We start from the raw sequence: 22,500 nt of genomic DNA on the forward strand, positions 1-22,500 counted from the left end.
TGAACACCGTCGCTGTTTGTTGTTGTTCTGTATTCAGAGTTGGCAAAGTCCACATCATATTCTGTGACTGTCAGAAAATAGGTCGGGTTCATCGAAGCACAGTGACGTTCGAGATTTCTCTAAGGTCGGGTTCACACCAGAAAGTCCGGGTCCTTGGTTCGGGCCAGAGAAGAGGATGATACATTGTTTCGTTTTTCAGCTGGTTCGTTTGCGTTCACAAGGCCAAAATCCACTAGTCCTGCCCACACGAACCAAAGTCACGTGGGCAGAAATCTCGTTCTGTTATCCACCTTATTTTTGTGAGGCTCCGCTGTAAAATAATTCTGGGAGCAATATCCGGACTAGAACGTGAGCAGCTGTGTGTTTACGCTTGTTGGCTTGACGCTGCCTGGATAGTACTCTGCACTGTATGAGCGAGAAGCGCCCGGCTAGCGGGGTAATCTGCACTGCAGCGCGTGCCTCCCGGTGCCTCCTCGCATCGCATTTCCTTGTTGAACTCCGACGTTAAAAGTTTGCTCGTTACAAAATAACACTAGTTTTGGGAATGTAGCCTAATGATGTTATCTATCACATCCGCTAACCTGTTGCTCGTTGAACAAGTCGGCATTTATAAGCTCAGCTGCACCGTTTACAGACGGGTACATTAGACGGGCTGTGTTGTGTCAAGCTAGACGTAACGGGGGAAGAGGACAGCAGAAGGAAGCATCATATGGCCGCCAGAAATAACGTGGATTGGCCATACAATTTGTCGGGGCAAAAGTAAACAAACCATGCCACTAGTCATTTTTGTCTGTTTGTGATGTTGCTGGTAACGAGACGAGATAAACTAGCTAACTGCTACAGCTAGCAAGCAGCTTCTTCTTCAGCGGGAGCTTCCAAAACAGGAAATAACCAAAAAAATCAACACAAAAAACCACATGCTTCCTCTGACTAGTCCGGGTGGGGTTCACACCAGAAATGGGCCGCTCCAGAGTTCGCTTGAGAGCGGACCGAGACCACCTTTCACAGGCGAACCAGAGCACGGTTTTTAGTCCGCACCAGAGTTCGAGTAGGAGCGTTCACACCGACCCTATGGACCGTACTAAAGGGGAAAGGTCCGATAGACCGGACTAAACAAGGCTGGTGTGAACCCGCCCTTAAGAATCATCACAGGGCAGTCGCTCGCTTTATCAGATCTGTTGTTGTGTGATTCAGCAACGTAATGCCTCCGATCATAAAACTAGTTTTCTTCCATAATATACGACTGATCTTTTCAATCTTTTAAACCTGCCACAAGCGTAGTGACATGACATGAGTGTAAACATGCAACATCAAATGCCTGGTACCGCATCATCATCGTTAGGGAACGGTAAAAACAAAACAAAAAACCATAGCAGCACCAAACGTCCAGGAGCTTATCAATACTGCTGGTAGCGACCAATCACGAACCGGTACCAAATAATACCGGTGCTCGATAGCCATCCCTACCCTCTGGTGTCGTGCGAGCTGCGCAAGAACCCCAAGATGGCGACAGCCACACTAGGCTAAAAACCAATGGGTGGCGTCACGGTGACTCTGTCCATATTTTTTAGATGGTCTATGGTGTGAAGAGGAAAACATCAACACTAAAGTTCCAGTCCATTAATAGCACTTGATGTGTTGACTGCAGTGTACATGTACGCACCATCGGAAGCTGGTCTTGGGGTTGAAGTCTGTGATCTTGGGGTTCTCATAGTACTGGTAGGATGCAGTGATGTCCTTGGTGGTGTTCTTGCCGTATTTGACGGTTACTGTTAGCTTCTCAGAGGGGAACTTCTGCGCGCGGTACTTGCCCGTCATACAGGTGATCTGACTGCCGAACGCCTGGCTGGAGGTGGAGAGGGAGAATGTAGAGAGGGAACATACATTTTTTTATCTGCAACCTTCAACAAAGACAAGCAAGTCAACATGTCACGTTTCATGTGAAGCACAAACCCATCAAAGTGTACAGAAGGTCAGAAAGGCAGGTTTGTGACTGAAAGGCAGGTTTGTGACTGGATGGATCCCGGGACCTGTGTATGAAATGTGCTATCCAATTAAACTTGCACTGCAGACACATAAAAAAGGCATCCAACAGTTTCTCTGATTGTGGTTAAGTAAGGAAAATCCCCCACAAAACAAAACGCCAACCCCTAATTGCTCCAGTGGAACCACAAGTGGCCAACAGTAGAAGACTGTGTTTGTACTGGGCTGCTCTCTGTTGTGAATGTGCACAACTGTATGGATGTGCAAAGCCCCTCCCCTGGATATATAAAAGTAAGGTATAGAGACACTGCATGAAATAGGCCACGCCCATCACGGGGGAAAAGCTCCGTTCATTTCCACACACCAGCGTCATTTTCCTTGAATTAAACATAGCTAAAAGCTGTTGTGTGGTGGGCTGCGGAGATAACAAATGTAGAAAATCGCCAGTTAAAGTTCTTTTGTACTCCTGAGGAAAACAAGGAAGCCATTGAGAATTGGCGAGAAGAGAAATTTGGATGTTGCTGTCAATGAAGTAAGTTGGAGTGTTCATCTTCTGTATATACAATCTTTTTGTGCAAGACCCGACCATGCACGCGACATAGGAGAACGCCAGGATTGGACGGGAGTTTGTGTTTTCCCCCCGTTTTGGCCGTGGTTTCTAAATGATGACGCGCTCCGCAGTGTCTCTAGATGTTGGTGGGTGGAGCTACACAACAGTGACAGAGAATATAGAAGTCATGTCACATAATTTCATCATCATAACATATCATATCATAACTCTCTTATGGACCAACCTGACCATATCCTGTCCTCTAAATTTGCCCTCTTGCCGCTGGGACGGCGCTATCGGGCACCTTCCTGCAGAACAAACCGTTACTCCAAGTCCTTCATTCCCTCAGCCATTCGGCTGTTAAATGCAGAGAAGTAGAAAACTGCAATGACTGTGTATCGTAGCATTTGCACTTTTTTTTTGTATGCAAATTCCTTTACTTTTATCTTACTTTTATTTTTTTACTTTATTTATTTTTTATGTATTTCTAAAACCAACTGTTTACAGATGCACCCTATGCACTTTACATGTGTATAAACAATGTTGCGTCCATGCACCCTTGCGGCTCAGATCCATGTACGCTGAGGGACACGGGGAACCAAATGCACTATCTCGGTTTTGATCACACTGAGCTCCTTTCCTATTTCCCTTGTGTATGTATGTATTTTTGTATTTTGTGACCGAAATGAAATACAATATGTTTACTTGCAACGGTGATGAACTGTAGAAACTGAATTGCCCCCCGGGGATAAATAAAGTTTTCTCAACTCAACTCAACTCAACATATACAAACATCAATATCAAAGACGTACATGTCAAAAACATGATTAGTAATATCTCAATGACGTCTACATGTATAGTGTATGTGTGACACAGAATTGTTTGTAAGATGACCTGATGAAGAGCTGAGGCTCGAAACGGTGTCTGATTTTTAAGAAGTAAAGCTTTCTTTGGCGCATAAGTGTGTGCGGGTTCTATTGTTATTTCTACTGAATTCATATCTAACCCAGCACCCCTCAAAGTGATGTGCGTATTTTTTCATTTGAAATATGAATGAAATAAAATAGAACTTTAACAACATGATTTATCAACCAACGTATATGTGTGAATCTTTAACAACCAAACAACCAATAACAGGTGATTGACAGGTGATTGAGTTGATGCTTACACTTGACAGGGCACGCCCCCCACAGTAACGGCAACATCCTCTTTAGTCGCTGTGTCCAAGTCTTCTCCGGTGATGGTGATGATGGTTCCTCCGTCCGCCGGACCCTTCTCTGGCTGCACTTCTGTTGGTTTGGGGTCCTGGATAGGAAAGAAAACAAAACACCGATTTGTACTTGAGCATGTACTTAAACACTGTGTGCCAAGTCACTGTCTAGACCAGTGATACTCAACTTGCGGCCCGTTCAGGTCAAAATGGAATTCCATCGCGGGCCGCATGTGGCCCGCGATGGAATTGCATTTCTTTCTTTTTTTACAGTGCACCTGAACGCAACATGCAAGATACCCGCTGAATAAGTGTCCAAATGATCATGTCATTCTGGCCAATACACTTCTGTTATAGCATTTCAGTCTGGAATATGGAATATCTTTCAATAATCTATGATTTAGCTGCTAAATTGTCAAATACCGCCGTCCGCTCGCTACCCAGGCACTTATGTATGTACTTAACCTAACTAACTTAACCTAACTAACTATCCGGTGTGCACAACATTGTCAGACTAAACTCCGGCTGACACCCCAAAAACCTACAATCCGCTACAGAAAAATGTATATTGTTTGTTTATTAACTGGCCCCTGGCCTTCTATCATTTCACGAAAGTGGCCCCCGGGCAAAGCAAGTTGAGTATCCCTGGCCTAGACTGTACCAAGTCACTGTCTAGACTGTACCAAGTCACTGTCTAGACTGCACCAAGCCTCTCGCTGCCTACTGTACTCTATACCCAAGTCACTGCCACTCTACCAGACCCATGATTCACTGTCTATGGAGCGGCCCTTGATTTGACATCCCGGTGCCGTCAAATTCAAGGATTCCCTCGATGATTTCTAGCCCCTCAGAGAGAGGGAGAGGGAGAGAGGGGGAGAGGGGGAGAGAGGGGGAGAGAGAGAGGGAGAGAGAGAGAGAGAGAGAGAGAGAGAGAGAGGGAGAGAGGGAGAGAGAGAGAGAGGGAGAGAGGGAGAGAGAGAGAGAGAAAGAGAGAGAGAGGGAGAGAGAGAGAGGGAGAGAGAGAGAGAGAGAGAGAGAGAGAGAGAGAGAGAGAGAGAGAGAGCACTGCCAGGACAGACTCTGTCTACACAGACACTATTAACCTCTTTACGTCCTCATTCTCTCTCCTCTTTCACTCCATCACTCCATCCCGGCCCTACTGTCAACACACCTCACTGAACCATTACACTCATCAAACAACCAAACTAAGACAGGGAGAGAGAGAGAGAGAGAGAGAGAGGCAAAGAGAAAGTGAGATAAGAAACTATAAAACTAGAGTTAGACGAGTCAAGTCTTAAGTCAAGTCCATGTCATTAATGTCAAGTCTAAATGTAGTACAGCAAGAGTCAAGTCAGAACAAATCAAGAGTCCAGGATCAAAGATCTTAAAGATAACTAAATATCTAGGACTTTTCAATGCAATATGGTTTCACAGTACACAGATGTATTTTCCCCCATTATGCAACAGAATTGCGGATTTAAAGAAAATATTTTTTCGATGTAGTCTTTTTAAGTTTAAGTCCGAGTGAAATGTTCTATGGTCTCTCGCGATTCTAAATATAGCTGAACCGTTTGGCTTGACGAAGTAAAACTATTATTATAAGCATTTTACAAAATGTCTATGGGAAAGTAAATGGCGGATGAAAATCTCTGGTACAGTGCTGAAGCAGGAAGTAGGCGGTCACTTTGCCTCCATATAGACCTTCAAAAACCCATGTCGCTCAAGACCTGACAGCAAGAGACAGCTAAGAGAAAAGTCGAGAGAGAGAGAGAGAGAGAGAGAGAGACAGAGAGATATCTGTCTATATCCTACTTTTAAACTTTTGTTACCTATAGCCTTATGTACAGATTTGTTTGCTAAATATAAATACATAGCTCTGTTTACACATCTCTGTATTAAAACAGGCTAACATTAATAGTTGTGCTACACTTTTGTTTATAATTGTGTTATTATTATATTGTTAAGTTTCATATTATTATTGTGCATTTTTGTTTCACACCTGCTTTGGCAATGTAAACCCATGCCAATAAAGCCTTCTTGAATTGAATTGAATTGAATTGAGAGAGAGAGAGAGAGAGAGAGAGAGAGAGAGAGAGAGAATGAAAAGTAAACATTACATGAATGAATGAATGAATGAATGAATGAATGAATGAATGAATGAATGATTATTTTATTTGCGTGTCATGCCACATTGTGGCCCATCCCACATGGGATTATATGACACAGTTACACAAAATATATACATTTTCTTTTTCTTATTTTATCTATACATTTCATTCCTCCTCATCAACCAAGCCTTTTCTAAGAAAGTGGCAAATGCAAAAGTTTCATATTGGAAGAGCCGTATGAATTTTTCAGAGTCTTCCAACCACACAAATTAATTTTCTTTGTCTACCTTATTAAAAAAAACTCTGCCTGATAGTATTATAGAAGGGACAATAGAATACAAAGTGTGTTTCGTTTTCAACTTCCTTAAGTTCACACAGACTGCACAGTCTATCCTCCTCAGCAGTGCCCACAAATCGGCCTGTCTCAATATGAAGGCCAAGTATGCCAGCTCTGATTTGAGCACATAGAGAGCGCTTTTTCTTAGACAGATTATACAAAACATACTTCTCTGTGCCGTACACATGCTTTATTTCACAGAAGGTGCGAAGTTTTGGTTTGTAACATATATCTGATGCCCATTTATCCTTTACTTTCTGAAAAATAATGTCTTTCACTACACTAATAACTATGAGTTGCTTTCTGTGAAAAACATCTTCCAACCCAGCTCTTAGAAGGACATCATACATGTCCCTAGCCCATGCTCCGTTTACCATCATATCCCACTCAAAGACCTTTCTAGAGATTCTGTTGGTATTCAGTCCCAGTATCCTATTCCAAAGTCGCATCATACACATACTCCAACGTACCTCATTAGGCTCCCACTACACTTTAGCCGAGGAGCATTTGTGTTCCTGCTGCTGTCCTGCAGATACCAAAGCTTTGATCACATTCAAAACCAAAACATATTTTCAATTTCCAGAGCTGATAACTCCACCGCATGTTATTATCCAGAGCTGATAACTCCACCGCGTGTTATTATCCAGAGCTGATAACTCCACCACGTGTTATTATCCAGAGCTGATAACTCCACCACATGTTATTATCCAGAGCTGATAACTCCACCACGTGTTATTATCCAGAGCTGATAACTCCACCACATGTTATTATCCAGAGCTGATAACTCCACCACGTGTTATTATCCAGAGCTGATAACTCCACCGCATGTTATTATCCAGAGCTGATAACTCCACCACGTGTTATTATCCAGAGCTGGATAACTCCACCGCATGTTATCATCCAGAGCTGATAACTCCACCACGTGTTATTATCCAGAGCTGATAACTCCACCACGTGTTATTTTCCAGAGCTGATAACTCCACCGCATGTTATTATCCAGAGCTGATAACTCCACCGCATGTTATTATCCAGAGCTGATAACTCCACCACGTGTTATTATCCAGAGCTGATAACTCCACCGCATGTTATTATCCAGAGCTGATAACTCCACCACGTGTTATTATCCAGAGCTGATAACTCCACCACGTGTTATTATCCAGAGCTGATAACTCCACCGCATGTTATTATCCAGAGCTGATAACTCCACCACGTGTTATTATCCAGAGCTGATAACTCCACCACGTGTTATTATCCAGAGCTGATAACTCCACCACGTGTTATTATCCAGAGCTGATAACTCCACCACGTGTTATTATCCAGAGCTGGATAACTCCACCACGTGTTATTATCCAGAGCTGATAACTCCACCACGTGTTATTATCCAGAGCTGATAACTCCACCACGTGTTATTATCCAGAGCTGATAACTCCACCACGTGTTATTATCCAGAGCTGGATAACTCCACCGCATGTTAATTTCCAGAGCTGATAACTCCACCGCGTGTTAATTTCCAGAGCTGGATAACTCCACCACGTGTTATTATCCAGAGCTGGATAACTCCACCACGTGTTATTATCCAGAGCTGGATAACTCCACCACGTGTTAATTTCCAGAGCTGGATAACTCCACCACGTGTTATTATCCAGAGCTGGATAACTCCACCACGTGTTATTATCCAGAGCTGGATAACTCCACCGCATGTTATTATCCAGAGCTGGATAACTCCACCACGTGTTATTATCCAGAGCTGGATAACTCCACCACGTGTTATTATCCAGAGCTGATAACTCCACCACGTGTTATTATCCAGAGCTGATAACTCCACCACGTGTTATTATCCAGAGCTGGATAACTCCACCACGTGTTATTATCCAGAGCTGGATAACTCCACCGCATGTTAATTTCCAGAGCTGATAACTCCACCGCGTGTTAATTTCCAGAGCTGGATAACTCCACCACGTGTTATTATCCAGAGCTGGATAACTCCACCACGTGTTATTATCCAGAGCTGGATAACTCCACCGCATGTTATTATCCAGAGCTGGATAACTCCACCACGTGTTATTATCCAGAGCTGGATAACTCCACCACGTGTTATTATCCAGAGCTGATAACTCCACCACGTGTTATTATCCAGAGCTGATAACTCCACCACGTGTTATTATCCAGAGCTGGATAACTCCACCACGTGTTATTATCCAGAGCTGGATAACTCCACCGCATGTTATTATCCAGAGCTGGATAACTCCACCACGTGTTATTATCCAGAGCTGGATAACTCCACCACGTGTTATTATCCAGAGCTGATAACTCCACCACGTGTTATTATCCAGAGCTGATAACTCCACCACGTGTTATTATCCAGAGCTGGATAACTCCACCACGTGTTATTATCCAGAGCTGGATAACTCCACCGCATGTTATTATCCAGAGCTGGATAACTCCACCACGTGTTATTATCCAGAGCTGGATAACTCCACCACGTGTTATTATCCAGAGCTGGATAACTCCACCGCATGTTATTATCCAGAGATGGATAACTCCACCACGTGTTATTATCCAGAGCTGGATAACTCCACCACGTGTTATTATCCAGAGCTGATAACTCCACCACGTGTTATTATCCAGAGCTGGATAACTCCACCGCGTGTTATTATCCAGAGCTGGATAACTCCACCACGTGTTATTATCCAGAGCTGGATAACTCCACCACGTGTTATTATCCAGAGCTGGATAACTCCACCGTGTGTTATTATCCAGAGCTGATAACTCCACCACGTGTTAATTTCCAGAGCTGATAACTCCACCACGTGTTCATTTCCAGAGCTGATAACTCCACCACGTGTTAATTTCCAGAGCTGATAACTCCACCACGTGTTATTTTCCAGAGCTGGATAACTCCACCACGTGTTATTATCCAGAGCTGGATAACTCCACCACGTGTTATTATCCAGAGCTGGATAACTCCACCACGTGTTATTATCCAGAGCTGGATAACTCCACCGCGTGTTATTTTCCAGAGCTGGATAACTCCACCACGTGTTATTATCCAGAGCTGATAACTCCACCGTGTGTTATTTTCCAGAGCTGATAACTCCACCACGTGTTATTATCCAGAGCTGATAACTCCACCACGTGTTATTATCCAGAGCTGATAACTCCACCACGTGTTATTATCCAGAGCTGATAACTCCACCACGTGTTATTATCCAGAGCTGATAACTCCACCACGTGTTATTTTCCAGAGCTGGATAACTCCACCACGTGTTATTATCCAGAGCTGATAACTCCACCACATGTTATTTTCCAGAGCTGATAACTCCACCACGTGTTATTATCCAGAGCTGGATAACTCCACCACGTGTTATTTTCCAGAGCTGGATAACTCCACCACGTGTTATTATCCAGAGCTGGATAACTCCACCACGTGTTATTTTCCAGAGCTGGATAACTCCACCACGTGTTATTTTCCAGAGCTGGATAACTCCACCACGAGTTATTTTCCAGAGCTGGATAACTCCACCACGTGTTATTATCCAGAGCTGGATAACTCCACCGCGTGTTATTATCCAGAGCTGATAACTCCACCACATGTTATTATCCAGAGCTGATAACTCCACCGCGTGTTATTATCCAGAGCTGATAACTCCACCACATGTTATTATCCAGAGCTGATAACTCCACCACATGTTATTATCCAGAGCTGGATAACTCCACCGCGTGTTATTATCCAGAGCTGGATAACTCCACCACATGTTATTATCCAGAGCTGATAACTCCACCACATGTTATTATCCAGAGCTGGATAACTCCACCGCGTGTTATTATCCAGAGCTGGATAACTCCACCGCGTGTTATTATCCAGAGCTGGATAACTCCACCACATGTTATTATCCAGAGCTGATAACTCCACCACATGTTATTATCCAGAGCTGGATAACTCCACCACATGTTATTATCCAGAGCTGATAACTCCACCACATGTTATTATCCAGAGCTGATAACTCCACCACATGTTATTATCCAGAGCTGGATAACTCCACCGCGTGTTATTATCCAGAGCTGGATAACTCCACCACGTGTTATTATCCAGAGCTGATAACTCCACCACGTGTTATTATCCAGAGCTGATAACTCCACCACGTGTTAATTTCCAGAGCTGGATAACTCCACCACATGTTATTATCCAGAGCTGATAACTCCACCACATGTTATTTTCCAGAGCTGGATAACTCCACCACGTGTTATTTTCCAGAGCTGATAACTCCACCACGTGTTATTTTCCAGAGCTGGATAACTCCACCACATGTTATTTTCCAGAGCTGATAACTCCACCACATGTTATTTTCCAGAGCTGGATAACTCCACCACATGTTATTTTCCAGAGCTGATAACTCCACCACGTGTTATTTTCCAGAGCTGGATAACTCCACCACATGTTATTATCCAGAGCTGATAACTCCACCACATGTTATTTTCCAGAGCTGGATAACTCCACCACGTGTTATTATCCAGAGCTGATAACTCCACCACGTGTTATTATCCAGAGCTGGATAACTCCACCACGTGTTATTATCCAGAGCTGATAACTCCACCGCGTGTTATTATCCAGAGCTGGATAACTCCACCACGTGTTATTATCCAGAGCTGATAACTCCACCACATGTTATTTTCCAGAGCTGGATAACTCCACCACGTGTTATTTTGGCAGCAAGGGAAAACAAAGAGACATGATTATTTATCACCACACTACTTCACCAGCAGGGGGTTTGACGGTTCCACAGTCTATCAAGTCACTCTGCTTGAAGAGTATTGAGAACGGAGTGGAGCGCAGCATGAGGTGGCTGCTGTTGGCTGATGGCTTTGTACTGCTCTGCGCTGACAGCAAGCCAAACCCAACTAGAGCACATATTCATTCATGAGCGACACTGGGAGGGAGGATAAAGCTGCTTCCGAATCGAACAAGTCAACGTGTCAGAATTGAGCTGATGAAGACAAGCACAGTGTTTGAAAGTTGCTGAAATGCATTTGTTTGTGCTTGGTTTAAGGTTTGGCTGATATTTGTCTATTTTGGCAGCAAGGCAAGAAAGGTGTAAATATGAACTTCAAATGACACATTCTGAGTGCGACAACTTATTCGGGGCAGCAGTGTTGCAGTTGCAGGGATGCACTTTTGCATTTGACATTTTGTTCTCGTTACTTTGGCAGTGAGACCCACTAGACAATAATAAAGATATAACAGGGATGAAGTTGAACAGAGAGCTTGAGAACAAAGAATCCTGTCATTTCATGCTGAAACAAGATCTCTAAAAACTGTATTTAAGGCATTTTAACTTTCTCTTTCAGACTATTTTTTCCCCTCTGGTTTTCTCCCGTCTTCTCCCCAATTGTACTTGGCCAGTTCCCTCTGCTGCCCCCTGCTGTCACGCTTGTCGCTCCACCATTTTCCATACGAGTTGGAATCTCTTTTTGTCAAAACAAACAGCTTTCATGACTGACCAAATTTGTCAAACCTGAAGACTACATTTCTCAGCCCGAAAAGTTTCAGGAGCCTGAGGAGATGATGTGCTTATAAATATGTATGGTGCCCATGTGTGGGCATACATGAATGCACAAGTATGTGCATTTGCCAACATCTACTGTGTGTGTGTGTGTGTGTGTGTGTGTGTGTGTGTGTGTGTGTGTGTGTGTGTGTGTGTGCGCGCGTGCACCTACCCTGTAGGTAAAGATGACTTCCGATACGCCTCTTCTCCCTCCCTCCACCTCCACTTCCACCGCTCCATAGTTCTCCAATTCAAATGGGACGTCAGATGGGGGCGGGCGCCTGGCCGGGCCGATCTCACACACCACACTGTGGAGAGGGTGAGAGAGGGTTATTATAATCACTAGCAATGTGAGGAGCTTCAACCTGTTAGGAGCTTCGACAAGTTCAGACTCCTGACAAGATGTTCGCTAATGAAGTACGTAAGCGGAACACCACAGAGGAACGTCATGTAAACACCATAACAGGGTTAGAATAGCCTAGGTCGGCTCATACTGTGACAATGAGAAACCTGGTTAAAATGCCTGTTTACTCCCATATTAAACAGGTTAGTGTGGCTGGACAATTTTTTACCCAGTGACTTTTGTGCCTGGACACGAGAAAGGTAAATGTACTTGTCTGAAGGACAAGTGGCTCAAAAAGTTCATGTCCAGCCCTGGGAGGCTTCCTTTTAAAAGGAGTGGACTCTAGTATTCACATCAACAACACAATGTCTCCTAATTGGGGATTGTTCTGTATAGTACAGTACAGTATAGTATAGTACAGTATGGTATAGTACAGTACAGTACAGTACAGTAGGGACAATTCCCAGAGGGATGACCTTGTGGAGACGGAGTATCTGTCCTCCTGGTGAACGCAGTCCACTCCAGCCACCGTGATCTTCTTCACGTCCTGCTTCTTTATTCCCAGGTTGGAGCCTTTGATGGTCACCGAGATCCGGCCGTTCAGGGGGCCGAAGCGAGGGATGATCTGGGGCAGGAGAAAATGGAAGAAAATAAAGTCTGTTTGATGATGTGATGATTGAATGATTTCTAAAGTGAAAACGTGGATTTACACTTTACAGGCAATTGCTGTGTTTGTGTCATGTGGGAAGAAGTGTCGGAAGGACTTTGGCAGTTCAAAGCGGCAACTTGGAAGTCTTGGCACATTCGATTTGAGGCCGTCAAGATTCCCATTAATTCTGATCAGCAAAAACAAATACATGTACAGTATTGAAATGTCAATCACGAATCAAAAGTAGTACATTTCGTTGCATCCTGCCATGATACTTGAATAATACATGATGAAAAGTGTTTATTTTACTTGTTTTGTTTTGAATCTACATTAGTATCTCCTGTCTTTCCTATATGTCATAAATGTACAGTAGGTTGCTTCATATATTCATAAGAAACACACATTAAAAAAAAAAAATCTCGATTTCCTTCTCGCTGGTTTCTCCTCTGACAGCATGAGCTCGCCTCGACACAGGCAGCCAGACTGCGGGCGCTCTGCCCCCGGAGGAGGGCGGAGGCTGTGCAGCGAGTGTACAGCCAGCATGGCCAAGTCTCTAAATTTTCCCAGTGATGTCGCGCCTCCCCTGAAGGTGTCTCTGGCGCCCTCCAGGGGAGGCGCTGGTCTATACCAATTGATGCCTTGGCTCTTCTAGTTTCACACTGTATGATACCAGAAACTTCACTCTGTCTTTAAAACTGAACCTGCTACAGCCTCTGAAAGTAGATGTACAAAAACGTGACATTTCCCCAAATATCACAATATTTCCGAAAGTCGGCTGTTATGGAATGGAATTGGTGCCAATAATAATCACTCCTCATCCCGCAATAAACAACAGCATTTTCAGCCAATATGAGCCAAATATTGAATTGAAGCCAGGAGTCTGGAAGTTGTCTTAAAATAATGTATTCAGCTAAAACATATAACCCTGTAAACTGCCATCTTCTCAGTATACATGATGTATAGAATACAGAGGGTCATAGATGCAGTGAAGATGTGACAATAGTCATAAATCTTTCTAGGCAGAGAGGAGAGAGAGAGGAGAGGGGAGGGGAGGGGAGGGGAATCTGTACTGTGGAGCACACATGTTTTGTCTAGGAGCTGCAGCAGAGGCTGCAGACAATCAAGGTCAGTCACGTGTGACATGACATGTGAGTGTGTGCAGAGGGTGAAATCTGCTTACCTATGTGTGTGAGCAGTTTATGATGATAACTAATACCAATAACTATTTGTATGGGATGGTGCCATGTCTGTCTGTGTGCACGTGTGTGTGGCAGAATGCATTGGGCTGTTTAATGCCACGACAGATAAGCTGTCTGTCTGTAGATAGTGTCTGCCTATTGCCTGTCCATGTGACGTGCATTTGTCTAATAACTCATACCAATAATTATGCGTATGCAATTATAGCTTATTGAATTTGTAATACAAATGTAATCAATGTGGAACTGAAATTTTCTCCGTCAACGGCCCGAGCCTACTCCTCAGGGTTAATGTGTATGTGTAAAATCGGTTGTCTGTATCCCCCCTCCCTCCCAATGTTCTGGCAGACCACCAGGGGGCGGGACCACAGTTTGAGAACCACTGGCCATAATCAATTTGTTTGTAACAGAAGTGTCATTAAATATGAAGTGTAATATTCACCTATTACTAACAGCACTAAAGGAAAAGGCTGTTAATCCTGACAAGTAACAAGAATTCAACCTTTATGTTATGTCATTTATTAGGTTAGAAACATGAATTAGCTGACTGCTGCTAACATTAGCTAATGCTATGCATTGTGAATCATTGATGTTCCTTTAGTCCAGTTGCTGCTCTGCTCGTCTCTCCACAAAAGTGAAGGAGAATTAAATTGTCTATTTTAAACTTTTTGTCCAAAGAACGGTTGAGTTTGACTCTTTTTCCATCTGCTTTGCCTTCGTCTTCTGCAGTTTCCCACCCTGGGAATGATGTCAATCAAATATGGCCGCTATATAAAGCATATAATGCGGCGTCAAAATGACTCTTATTGGCCCAAGGGTTAATACGCAAAATGAGATTTTCCACCAACAGCTTTGGAACTTCTGACACCACTATGCCAGTCTTTTGTACTGTAATCTTCATTGGGTTGTAGCTATACGACAGTATTACAGGTAATATACCATTGATTTATTTTCCTGCTTTGTGTCACTTTGCACAAGCTGGTTTATTGGAAGGCACATTAGTTGTTGTTGGGTGGTCTTCTCTCTGCACATTATCAATGCTTCCCTTTGGATTGTTTTTTATCAATGATCAAAAGTCTATTACAATACAAAGTGCCGTCTGCTGAGTGACGGCTCCTCCTCAGTCGTTACTGCCACGCCTTTTATTACAAAATACACATTCCACACTGACCATTGTGACTTGTATCAAAAGGTTCTCTGGTGTTCCTCACAAAAAGAAGGTCAAAGCAATGCATTTTATTCTATCAGACTCTACTTATGAACCCTGCTGCTCTTCACATCTGTGCTGTGTGATGATAGAACCAGATCACAGCACGTGTTAGCTTAGCATTTTGCTGTGTACCTAATGAATGGAACCATTTATCATCATTTATTGTCTCCCTCAGTGATTTTAAAGCCATGAGATATATTTTCTCTATGATGTTTGAAGTGTCTCTATGTTGCTGATTGACTGAATTGTACTGTTTTCTTTCCTATTTTTATGGCTGTTCTCGGGTCTCTTTGGAAGTGAAAGAACTGAAATCCGGCTTATGCTTGCCAGCTGTGAGCAGCAATGCAAAGCCAAACCAAATCAACATTAACATCATTACAGCTACACGTGCTTACAAATGTCTGCTAGGCTAATGTGACATCATCACCAAAGGATTAAGCCCACTTACAACTCAGGGCTTCCTCTATATGCATTTAGCAGTGTGGTGGTGGCCCACCGCTACTACATCCTGCCCACCGCTGCTTCAAAATAAGAAAAGATATTTTTTGGGGGGACCTGGCCAAGAAAAGCAGCATGAAGTTACAGATGCTACATTACATTATATTACATTATATAACTTTATACTATACTTTATCACATTTATAGAGAAATAAATGGTGCAAAAACTGTGATAGAAAAGTAAATCTGTGCAACTCTCCGGGGCCGGCGTCGTCGTACGACACACGCTTTTACTAGCGCCCACCCCCCCAATATTTTTTTTTGCATGGCGGTGGGTTATGATCCGGGGAATGTCATGGGCAGATTGTGAAGTCCTGTGTAAACCACCTGGACACCACCATCATTTCCGGCCAAGCAAAAGGCACAGTTGTATTGTTTTGTGCCTGTTTAACCTGGGTATACAGTATATGACTTGAACTTACATCGACAATCTTGGGGTCGGGGCAGTGCGTGGGCTCTGGTGATGGGCACAGCTCCCGGTACACACAGGTGTGTGTGGAGGAACACCAGACACACTGGTACTTGGCGTCGGCGTGCTTACACAGGCTGCAGTCCTCCCGTCCCACAGAGCAGTTATACAGCACCACTGGGGGGGGGGGGGGGGGGGGGGAGGAAGCAGACAGAAAGGGGGGAGAGGTTAGGGCTGATTAGCATTAGCATTAGCATAATGCAGTCCAAATTGAATTGGAAATGAGACAGATGAATCAAACTCATACTGTACACTGTGATTACTTCACTTCCACACTTTCACACGTGGCTCACCGGCTTCACTACTCGAATCATAAATCACACAAGATCTACCCTTCTGTCTCACCACTGTGTGACAGGTGTCAGGTGTCAGAGAGGGCACACTATGTGACAGGTGTCAGAGAGGGCACACTATCTCATGCCTTCTGGTTCTGCCCTTCATTAACAGGATTCTGAACTAAAACCTTTGATTGATACTCTAAGGTCGCTTTCACATACAAGCATATATGTGTAAATATATATATATATATATAAACATATAAGAGTTTGTTTGCTCCGATAGTGCGCTTCGTTTGGGGTAGTGTGAAAGCACAAACGAACTCTGTTGCGGAACAAACAAGCGAACTCTGGTCCGCTTGAAAACGTGGGTCTCGGTTCGTTTGCAAGTGAACTCTAGCGCGGTTCGTTTGTGGTGTGAAAGCAAACCGAACCAAACACAAGAGCAAATATAGGAAAGGTAGTGCATCATGAGTAGAAGGTGGTAGAAGGAAGCAAAACAAACACTGCGGCGCGCACACGGGTCGGTGTGCACACAGGTCGGTGCGCACACAGGTCGGTGTGCACACAGGTCGGCGTGCGCACAGGTCGGCGTGCACACAGGTCGGTGTGCACACAGGTCGGTGTGCACACAGGTCGGTGTGCACACAGGTCGGTGTGCACACAGGTCGGTGCGCACACAGGTCGGTGCGCACACAGGTCGATGTGCACACAGGTCGGTGTGCACACAGGTCGGCGTGCACACAGGTCGGTGTGCACACAGGTCGGCGTGCACACAGGTCGGTGTGCACACCGACCTGTGTGCACGCCGACCTGTGTGCACACGGGTCGGTGTGCACACAGGTCGGTGCGCACACAGGTCGGTGTGCACACAGGTTGGCGTGCGCACAGGTCGGTGTGCACACAGGTCGGTGCGCACACAGGTCGGTGTGCAGTGCACACAGGTCGGTGCGCACACGGGTCGGTGTGCACACAGGTCGGTGTGCACCGCGCTGCCTCTACTGCTCGTCTCGTCTCATCTGCAGAATGATGACCCAACAGCTCGCTGCCTCATCTGCTGCTCATATTAGGCGCATTCTTGTAAAATATTGATTTGATAGTAACACCAAAGTAAAACCAGAAATCCCAAGATCGCATAAAGGTGGTGTTTCTCTATGGGTTGTGTTTCGTGGATTCACTTGTGTTGTTCAGTCAGCCCTCAGCAGGCAAGGCGGCAGAAGAGGAGAGATTTCCCCTCTATATTCTGTCCAATAGACGAGTGACCGTTTCGACCACGTGACATTGTTCAGAAAGTTTGGTGCGCTTGACAATTTCTTTTTCTTTTTCCTTTTTCCCTGTGTCTCAGCCTGTTTGTCTTGTAATGGCTCGTGTATTGTTTAATACATTTTTTTTAATAATATTGGTGACTTACAGTTGAAATGTAAACTTTGGACATTCTGGGACTTGAACACGACTCTCCAGTGTGAAAGGCAAGTGTTTACAGCCTCCATCCACCTCAACCACAACACTCTTCCGCACTATTTCAATAACAGACTCTATGACGCGGAGAACGTTGAATGTATCTAGAAACGTGTCTTTTTGCTTCAGAGATGTGATATTCTACATATCGGTGGATTGTGTGTTTTGGTGTGTGTGTGGGCATGTGTGAGACACAAACCTGTCAGGGTGCTGTCAATCTTCCTCTCTGTGTCTCTGTCTTTCACATGGAAAGATACGTTCACCTCCTGCTGCTTGTCATAAGCAAACTACACACACACACACACACACACACACACACAGTTTATTTCACATCACGTCTGCATTACAGCAAAGAAAACAAAAATCTATTCACCACCTTCTAATTTCGAGGTCAATACAAAATGACCTTGCATTTATCTATCTGTGGTCAGCACACTGTCTTAGGGGGGTGTGTGTGTGTGTGTGTGTGTGTGTGTGTGTGTGCGCGTGTGTGTGTGTATGTGTGTGTGTGTGTGTTGGCAGAGGGTGGGGGGTGTTAGTAGAGAGGGGGGATAGAAAGATAAGAGATAATGAGAAGAGAAAGAGAAGCTCAGTAGTAACACACACGCACACACACACCCCCACACACACACACACCCACCCACCCACACTGACACACACACTTTATCCCAGTGCTTCAATGACTAAGGGGAAATAATGGTGTTACTTGGTAAACCAGAAGGGGGCACCATAAGACAGGTACTTCTGTCATAGTAAATAAGTAGGAGATACAGCACTCACCACCTATTGTGGCAGGTGGCAAGTGCTCTAACTGTATTTATCCTACAACAAGATAAATAAATAAACAAACAAATAAATAACATTATTATCAGGGTTCCAGAACCTTCTTAAACATCAAATTCAAGGACTTTTCAAGGGCTTTCCAGGCCCAATTCCCTCAAATTCTTTCAAGGCTTTCAAGGACCCGTGGGAACATTGTATTATGATTATTATGATTTCATCATTATGATTATAAATACTGTTTAAGAGGCTTACAAGAAAACAGTTCTGGAAGAAAAGGGGAATACATGGTATTGTGTATACTGACCTCGTATCCTCTGAAGTTGAACTTTGACCCCTGGTCCTGGGTCACCTCATCTTCGGAGTGTTTCATAAGCTCAGTCCCGATGCTAAACCTCAGGTCCTGGAGCAGAGAGGATGGAGGGAAGTCGTTTATAGCCAAGAAGACATACTGAACCATAAAGCATGAGAGCTGGAAGCAGATTTGAGTGATCTCACCTTGTAGAAGTCCAGGTTGTTTCCCTGGAAGCTGATGGCGGTCCTGTAGCCCACAGGGATCAGCAGAGGCTCTGGAGACACAAACTGGGGACAACTGGCAGACTGGATGATAGACAAGAGGGACAAGCAGCAGAAATATACAGTTCCATTAAGCAATAACACAATTGAGACGGTCAAGTCACCATTTTTAAATTGAAAGACGTACAAGACAATTAAAGGCAATGTACTGTAAACACTGTGATTTAAAGGGACAATGAGAGAGACTATTACTGCCCCCTAGAGCACAAAATGAGCATAATAAACCAGCAGGGGGTTGATAGGATAATGTTGATTGATGATTACTATGGCCAGGTGCTGAGATGTCTGCCTTTCTAAAGTGAGCTTCTGGCCCGTACAGATCCCGCCCTCTGCATTTTGCCTTCATTTGATAGGACAGTAGATCGACAGGAAAGGGAGGGAGAGAGAGGGGATGACATCAGGCAAAGGGCCACAGGTCGGATTCAAACCGGAGCCGGCCGGACTAACACCCCAAACACACCTGAAGCGTATCGGACGCTGAAGACAGATAGTCAGATAGATATTGTAGACTGATATATAGACAGACAGACAGACAGACAGACCAACACACACCACAGCCTACCTGTTGTGGTTTGATGATGTAAGCGCCTGCTACAGCATCGTCATTGTCACTGCAGCTGTGGTCTTGGGCGTTCCACTGACAGCCCCATTCACTGGTCACACATGCTATGCACCTGAAAACAACACACAATACAACATGAAAAGGGTGCGTGGGATGTCTACATACGTGTGTGTGTGTGTGTGTGTGTGTGTGTGTGTGTGTGTGTGTGTGTGTGTGCGGGTGTGTGTGTGTGTATGTATGCGTGAGAGATGTGCATCTTACGGTGTGTTCTGGTTCTTCCTGACAGTAGCAGCACAGTTGTAGAAGTGATATTCTCCGGACGTCACTTCGATGGCATTGTTCACCAGCACCTTGACTGGGACTGACACATAGTCTGAACACACACACACACACACACACACACACACACACACGCACGCACACACGCGCACACACACACACACACACACACACACACACACACACACACACACACAGGCATACACACACACACGAGAGAGAGAGAAAGAGAGAGAGAGAATGTATAAATACAATGGAAGTATAATTTTAAGAGAACCGAGAACATTACCATTTTCACTATCTATGATAATCAGGCGTGTGGGAAAACGGCACATTCTCAGTTCTCTTAAAATTGCAATTTTGCACTGAATTGGCCATTATGTGCCGATCTGAACAGTTTATAATGTTTTCTTTAGCACTATTATTGTGCTTGCTGCTAGGCACGCACAATCCTTATTGTTTCTCATACTTATTCTTACATTTTCTTCCGGCCAAAAGTTGTGTTCGCCATTTCTCCTACAGTTTTCACACTACATAGACATGTGAGACATCAAAACGTGCGGCTCATTGATGACACGTGTGCTCTGACTTTGCTAAGAGATTCATTGCACGGTTTTCGCGATATTTGCGATAACGTGCGATTTCCCCCCGCCATTCACTTGAATTGGGTTTTGAAATCTTTCGCATTAAATTAGCTGTATCTCGGAAGCCATAAGACCTGCAGCTACCAAACTTGGTAGGTTCACAGAGTCGGGTTTTACTACGGCGGAAAAATTACACTAGTTGACCAGATGGTTGACCCGCTTCTATTCACATAGGCCCGCCCATTTCCCGCACACAACTACTTAGTACACCCTAGCAACCATCTACAAACGCCCTAGCAACCAGTCAGTACACCCTTGCAACCACCTAGAGACATCCTAGTTACACATTGCCGATTGGGGCTGGATTTATAGTTCGATCGAAGTGCGGGGTCGAGGGCAGGGGCATTGCAAGGGGGGCGGGGCGTCGCGAGGGCAGCAAGCACAATTGAATTTTCTTTCCGAAATTTTGTTTATTCTAGTTATATTTTTTGCCCATCAAACCATACAGACTTTTTTCAGTCTCATCATGGTCAGCAGATACAGTACGGAGGCAAAAAGATGCGCTGGAAAAATGTTCAGGACATCAAACTGCACATGTACACACATTTTGGGGCTTTGAGACAAATAGGAACAATTCTTGTACATTCGGCCTCCCCTGACTCTTCTCAAGATCAAACTCAGACTGCTGAGTAGAATGTTGAGGCTTCCCATTTGTCATCAGCATCCGAGGCATCCTTCACTGGCAAGTCAACTTTCTTTATCTATCAGTCATCCTCACTGTTCCTTTGTTTTGAAATCATACTTCAGCTGTTAGCTCAGTGTCAAACACAGGGCCCGGGGGGCCAGAACCAGCCCTCAAAACCCACAGGATGACTTTGCAAAGTGTGGAAATTGCACTGAGAAGTCCTTCAGTCCTTTTCTGTATTCATCACTAAATGCTAAACTATTTTCTGTACCGTTGAGCAGAGAGAAGAATTGCACCGCTGTTGTCAATTGTAATAATGCACAGTTACACACAGTAGATATGAAATGATAGGCCTATGGTAGCTGAGATAAGTCATAGTGTTCTTAAAATGTACCTGTAGGCCTAATCTTTACACTGGCAGAAATGGGAAAATTGGCATGTGTACTTATTGACAGTATAGATTATTATGCATTGATTTTCTTTGTCTGGCCCAGTTGGGACTAATTGGGTCCCATGTGGCCCGTGAACTAAAATGAGTTTTCATATTTCTTCTGAGGTTTGTCAGAGCAGTGTGTCTCTCACATCGCCGTGAGACACCAGGTGTGTGTGTGTGTGTGTGTGTGTGTGTGTGTGTGTGTGTGTGTGTGTGTGAGCAGTGTCACGCAGCAGCGTCTCTCTGTACAGATGAACCTTTGGAATAAATCCTCCTTTATTCATTTTCAACGAGCGACTGATTATAGAGAGGCAAAGTGAACGTCACTTCCTGCTTCAGCACTGTACCAGAGATTTTCATCCGCCATTTATTTTCCTATAGACATTTAGTAAAATGCTTATAAAAATAGTTTTCCTTGTTCAAACCAAACGATTCAGATATATTTAGAATCGAGAGAGACCATAGAACATTTGACTCGGACCAAAACTTTAAAAAACAACATTGAAAAAATATTTTCTTTAAACCGGCATTTCTTTTACGTTTTGGTCCGAGTGAAATGTTACGCGATCTCTCCCGTTTCTAAATATATCTGTACCGTTTGGTTTGAACAAGTAAAACTATTTTTATAAGCATTTTATGAAATGCCTATGGGAAAATTAAATGGCAGATGAAAATCTCTGGTACAGTGCTGAAGCAGGAAGTGACGTTCACTTTGCCTCTCTATTGATCAAGCAACAAGCATTTTTTTGCCATCACAGTTTGACACCCCTGC

The 22,500-nt window shown here is 44.2% G+C and overlaps 1 protein-coding gene across 1 annotated transcript in view; it reads right to left on the reverse strand.

Annotated features, from left to right (window-relative positions):
* LOC310770802 (plexin-B2-like) overlaps nucleotides 1–22,500 on the reverse strand; it is a 275,234-nt gene that overhangs the window by 36,476 nt on the left and 216,258 nt on the right. Inside the window, exons 14-23 of the mRNA XM_083663513.1 lie at nucleotides 20,009–20,120; nucleotides 19,748–19,859; nucleotides 19,108–19,209; nucleotides 18,917–19,012; nucleotides 18,029–18,116; nucleotides 16,050–16,213; nucleotides 12,551–12,699; nucleotides 11,904–12,039; nucleotides 3,702–3,838; nucleotides 1,664–1,846 (exon numbers count right to left, since the gene is read on the reverse strand). Coding sequence (XP_083519639.1) covers nucleotides 1,664–1,846; nucleotides 3,702–3,838; nucleotides 11,904–12,039; nucleotides 12,551–12,699; nucleotides 16,050–16,213; nucleotides 18,029–18,116; nucleotides 18,917–19,012; nucleotides 19,108–19,209; nucleotides 19,748–19,859; nucleotides 20,009–20,120 — 1,279 coding nt within the window. The remainder of the gene's footprint in view (nucleotides 1–1,663; nucleotides 1,847–3,701; nucleotides 3,839–11,903; nucleotides 12,040–12,550; nucleotides 12,700–16,049; nucleotides 16,214–18,028; nucleotides 18,117–18,916; nucleotides 19,013–19,107; nucleotides 19,210–19,747; nucleotides 19,860–20,008; nucleotides 20,121–22,500) is intronic.

Source organism: Poromitra crassiceps (assembly GCF_964638095.1).
Source record: "Poromitra crassiceps genome assembly, contig: HAP1_SCAFFOLD_232, whole genome shotgun sequence".
NCBI classification, from domain to species: Eukaryota; Metazoa; Chordata; class Actinopteri; order Beryciformes; family Melamphaidae; genus Poromitra; species Poromitra crassiceps.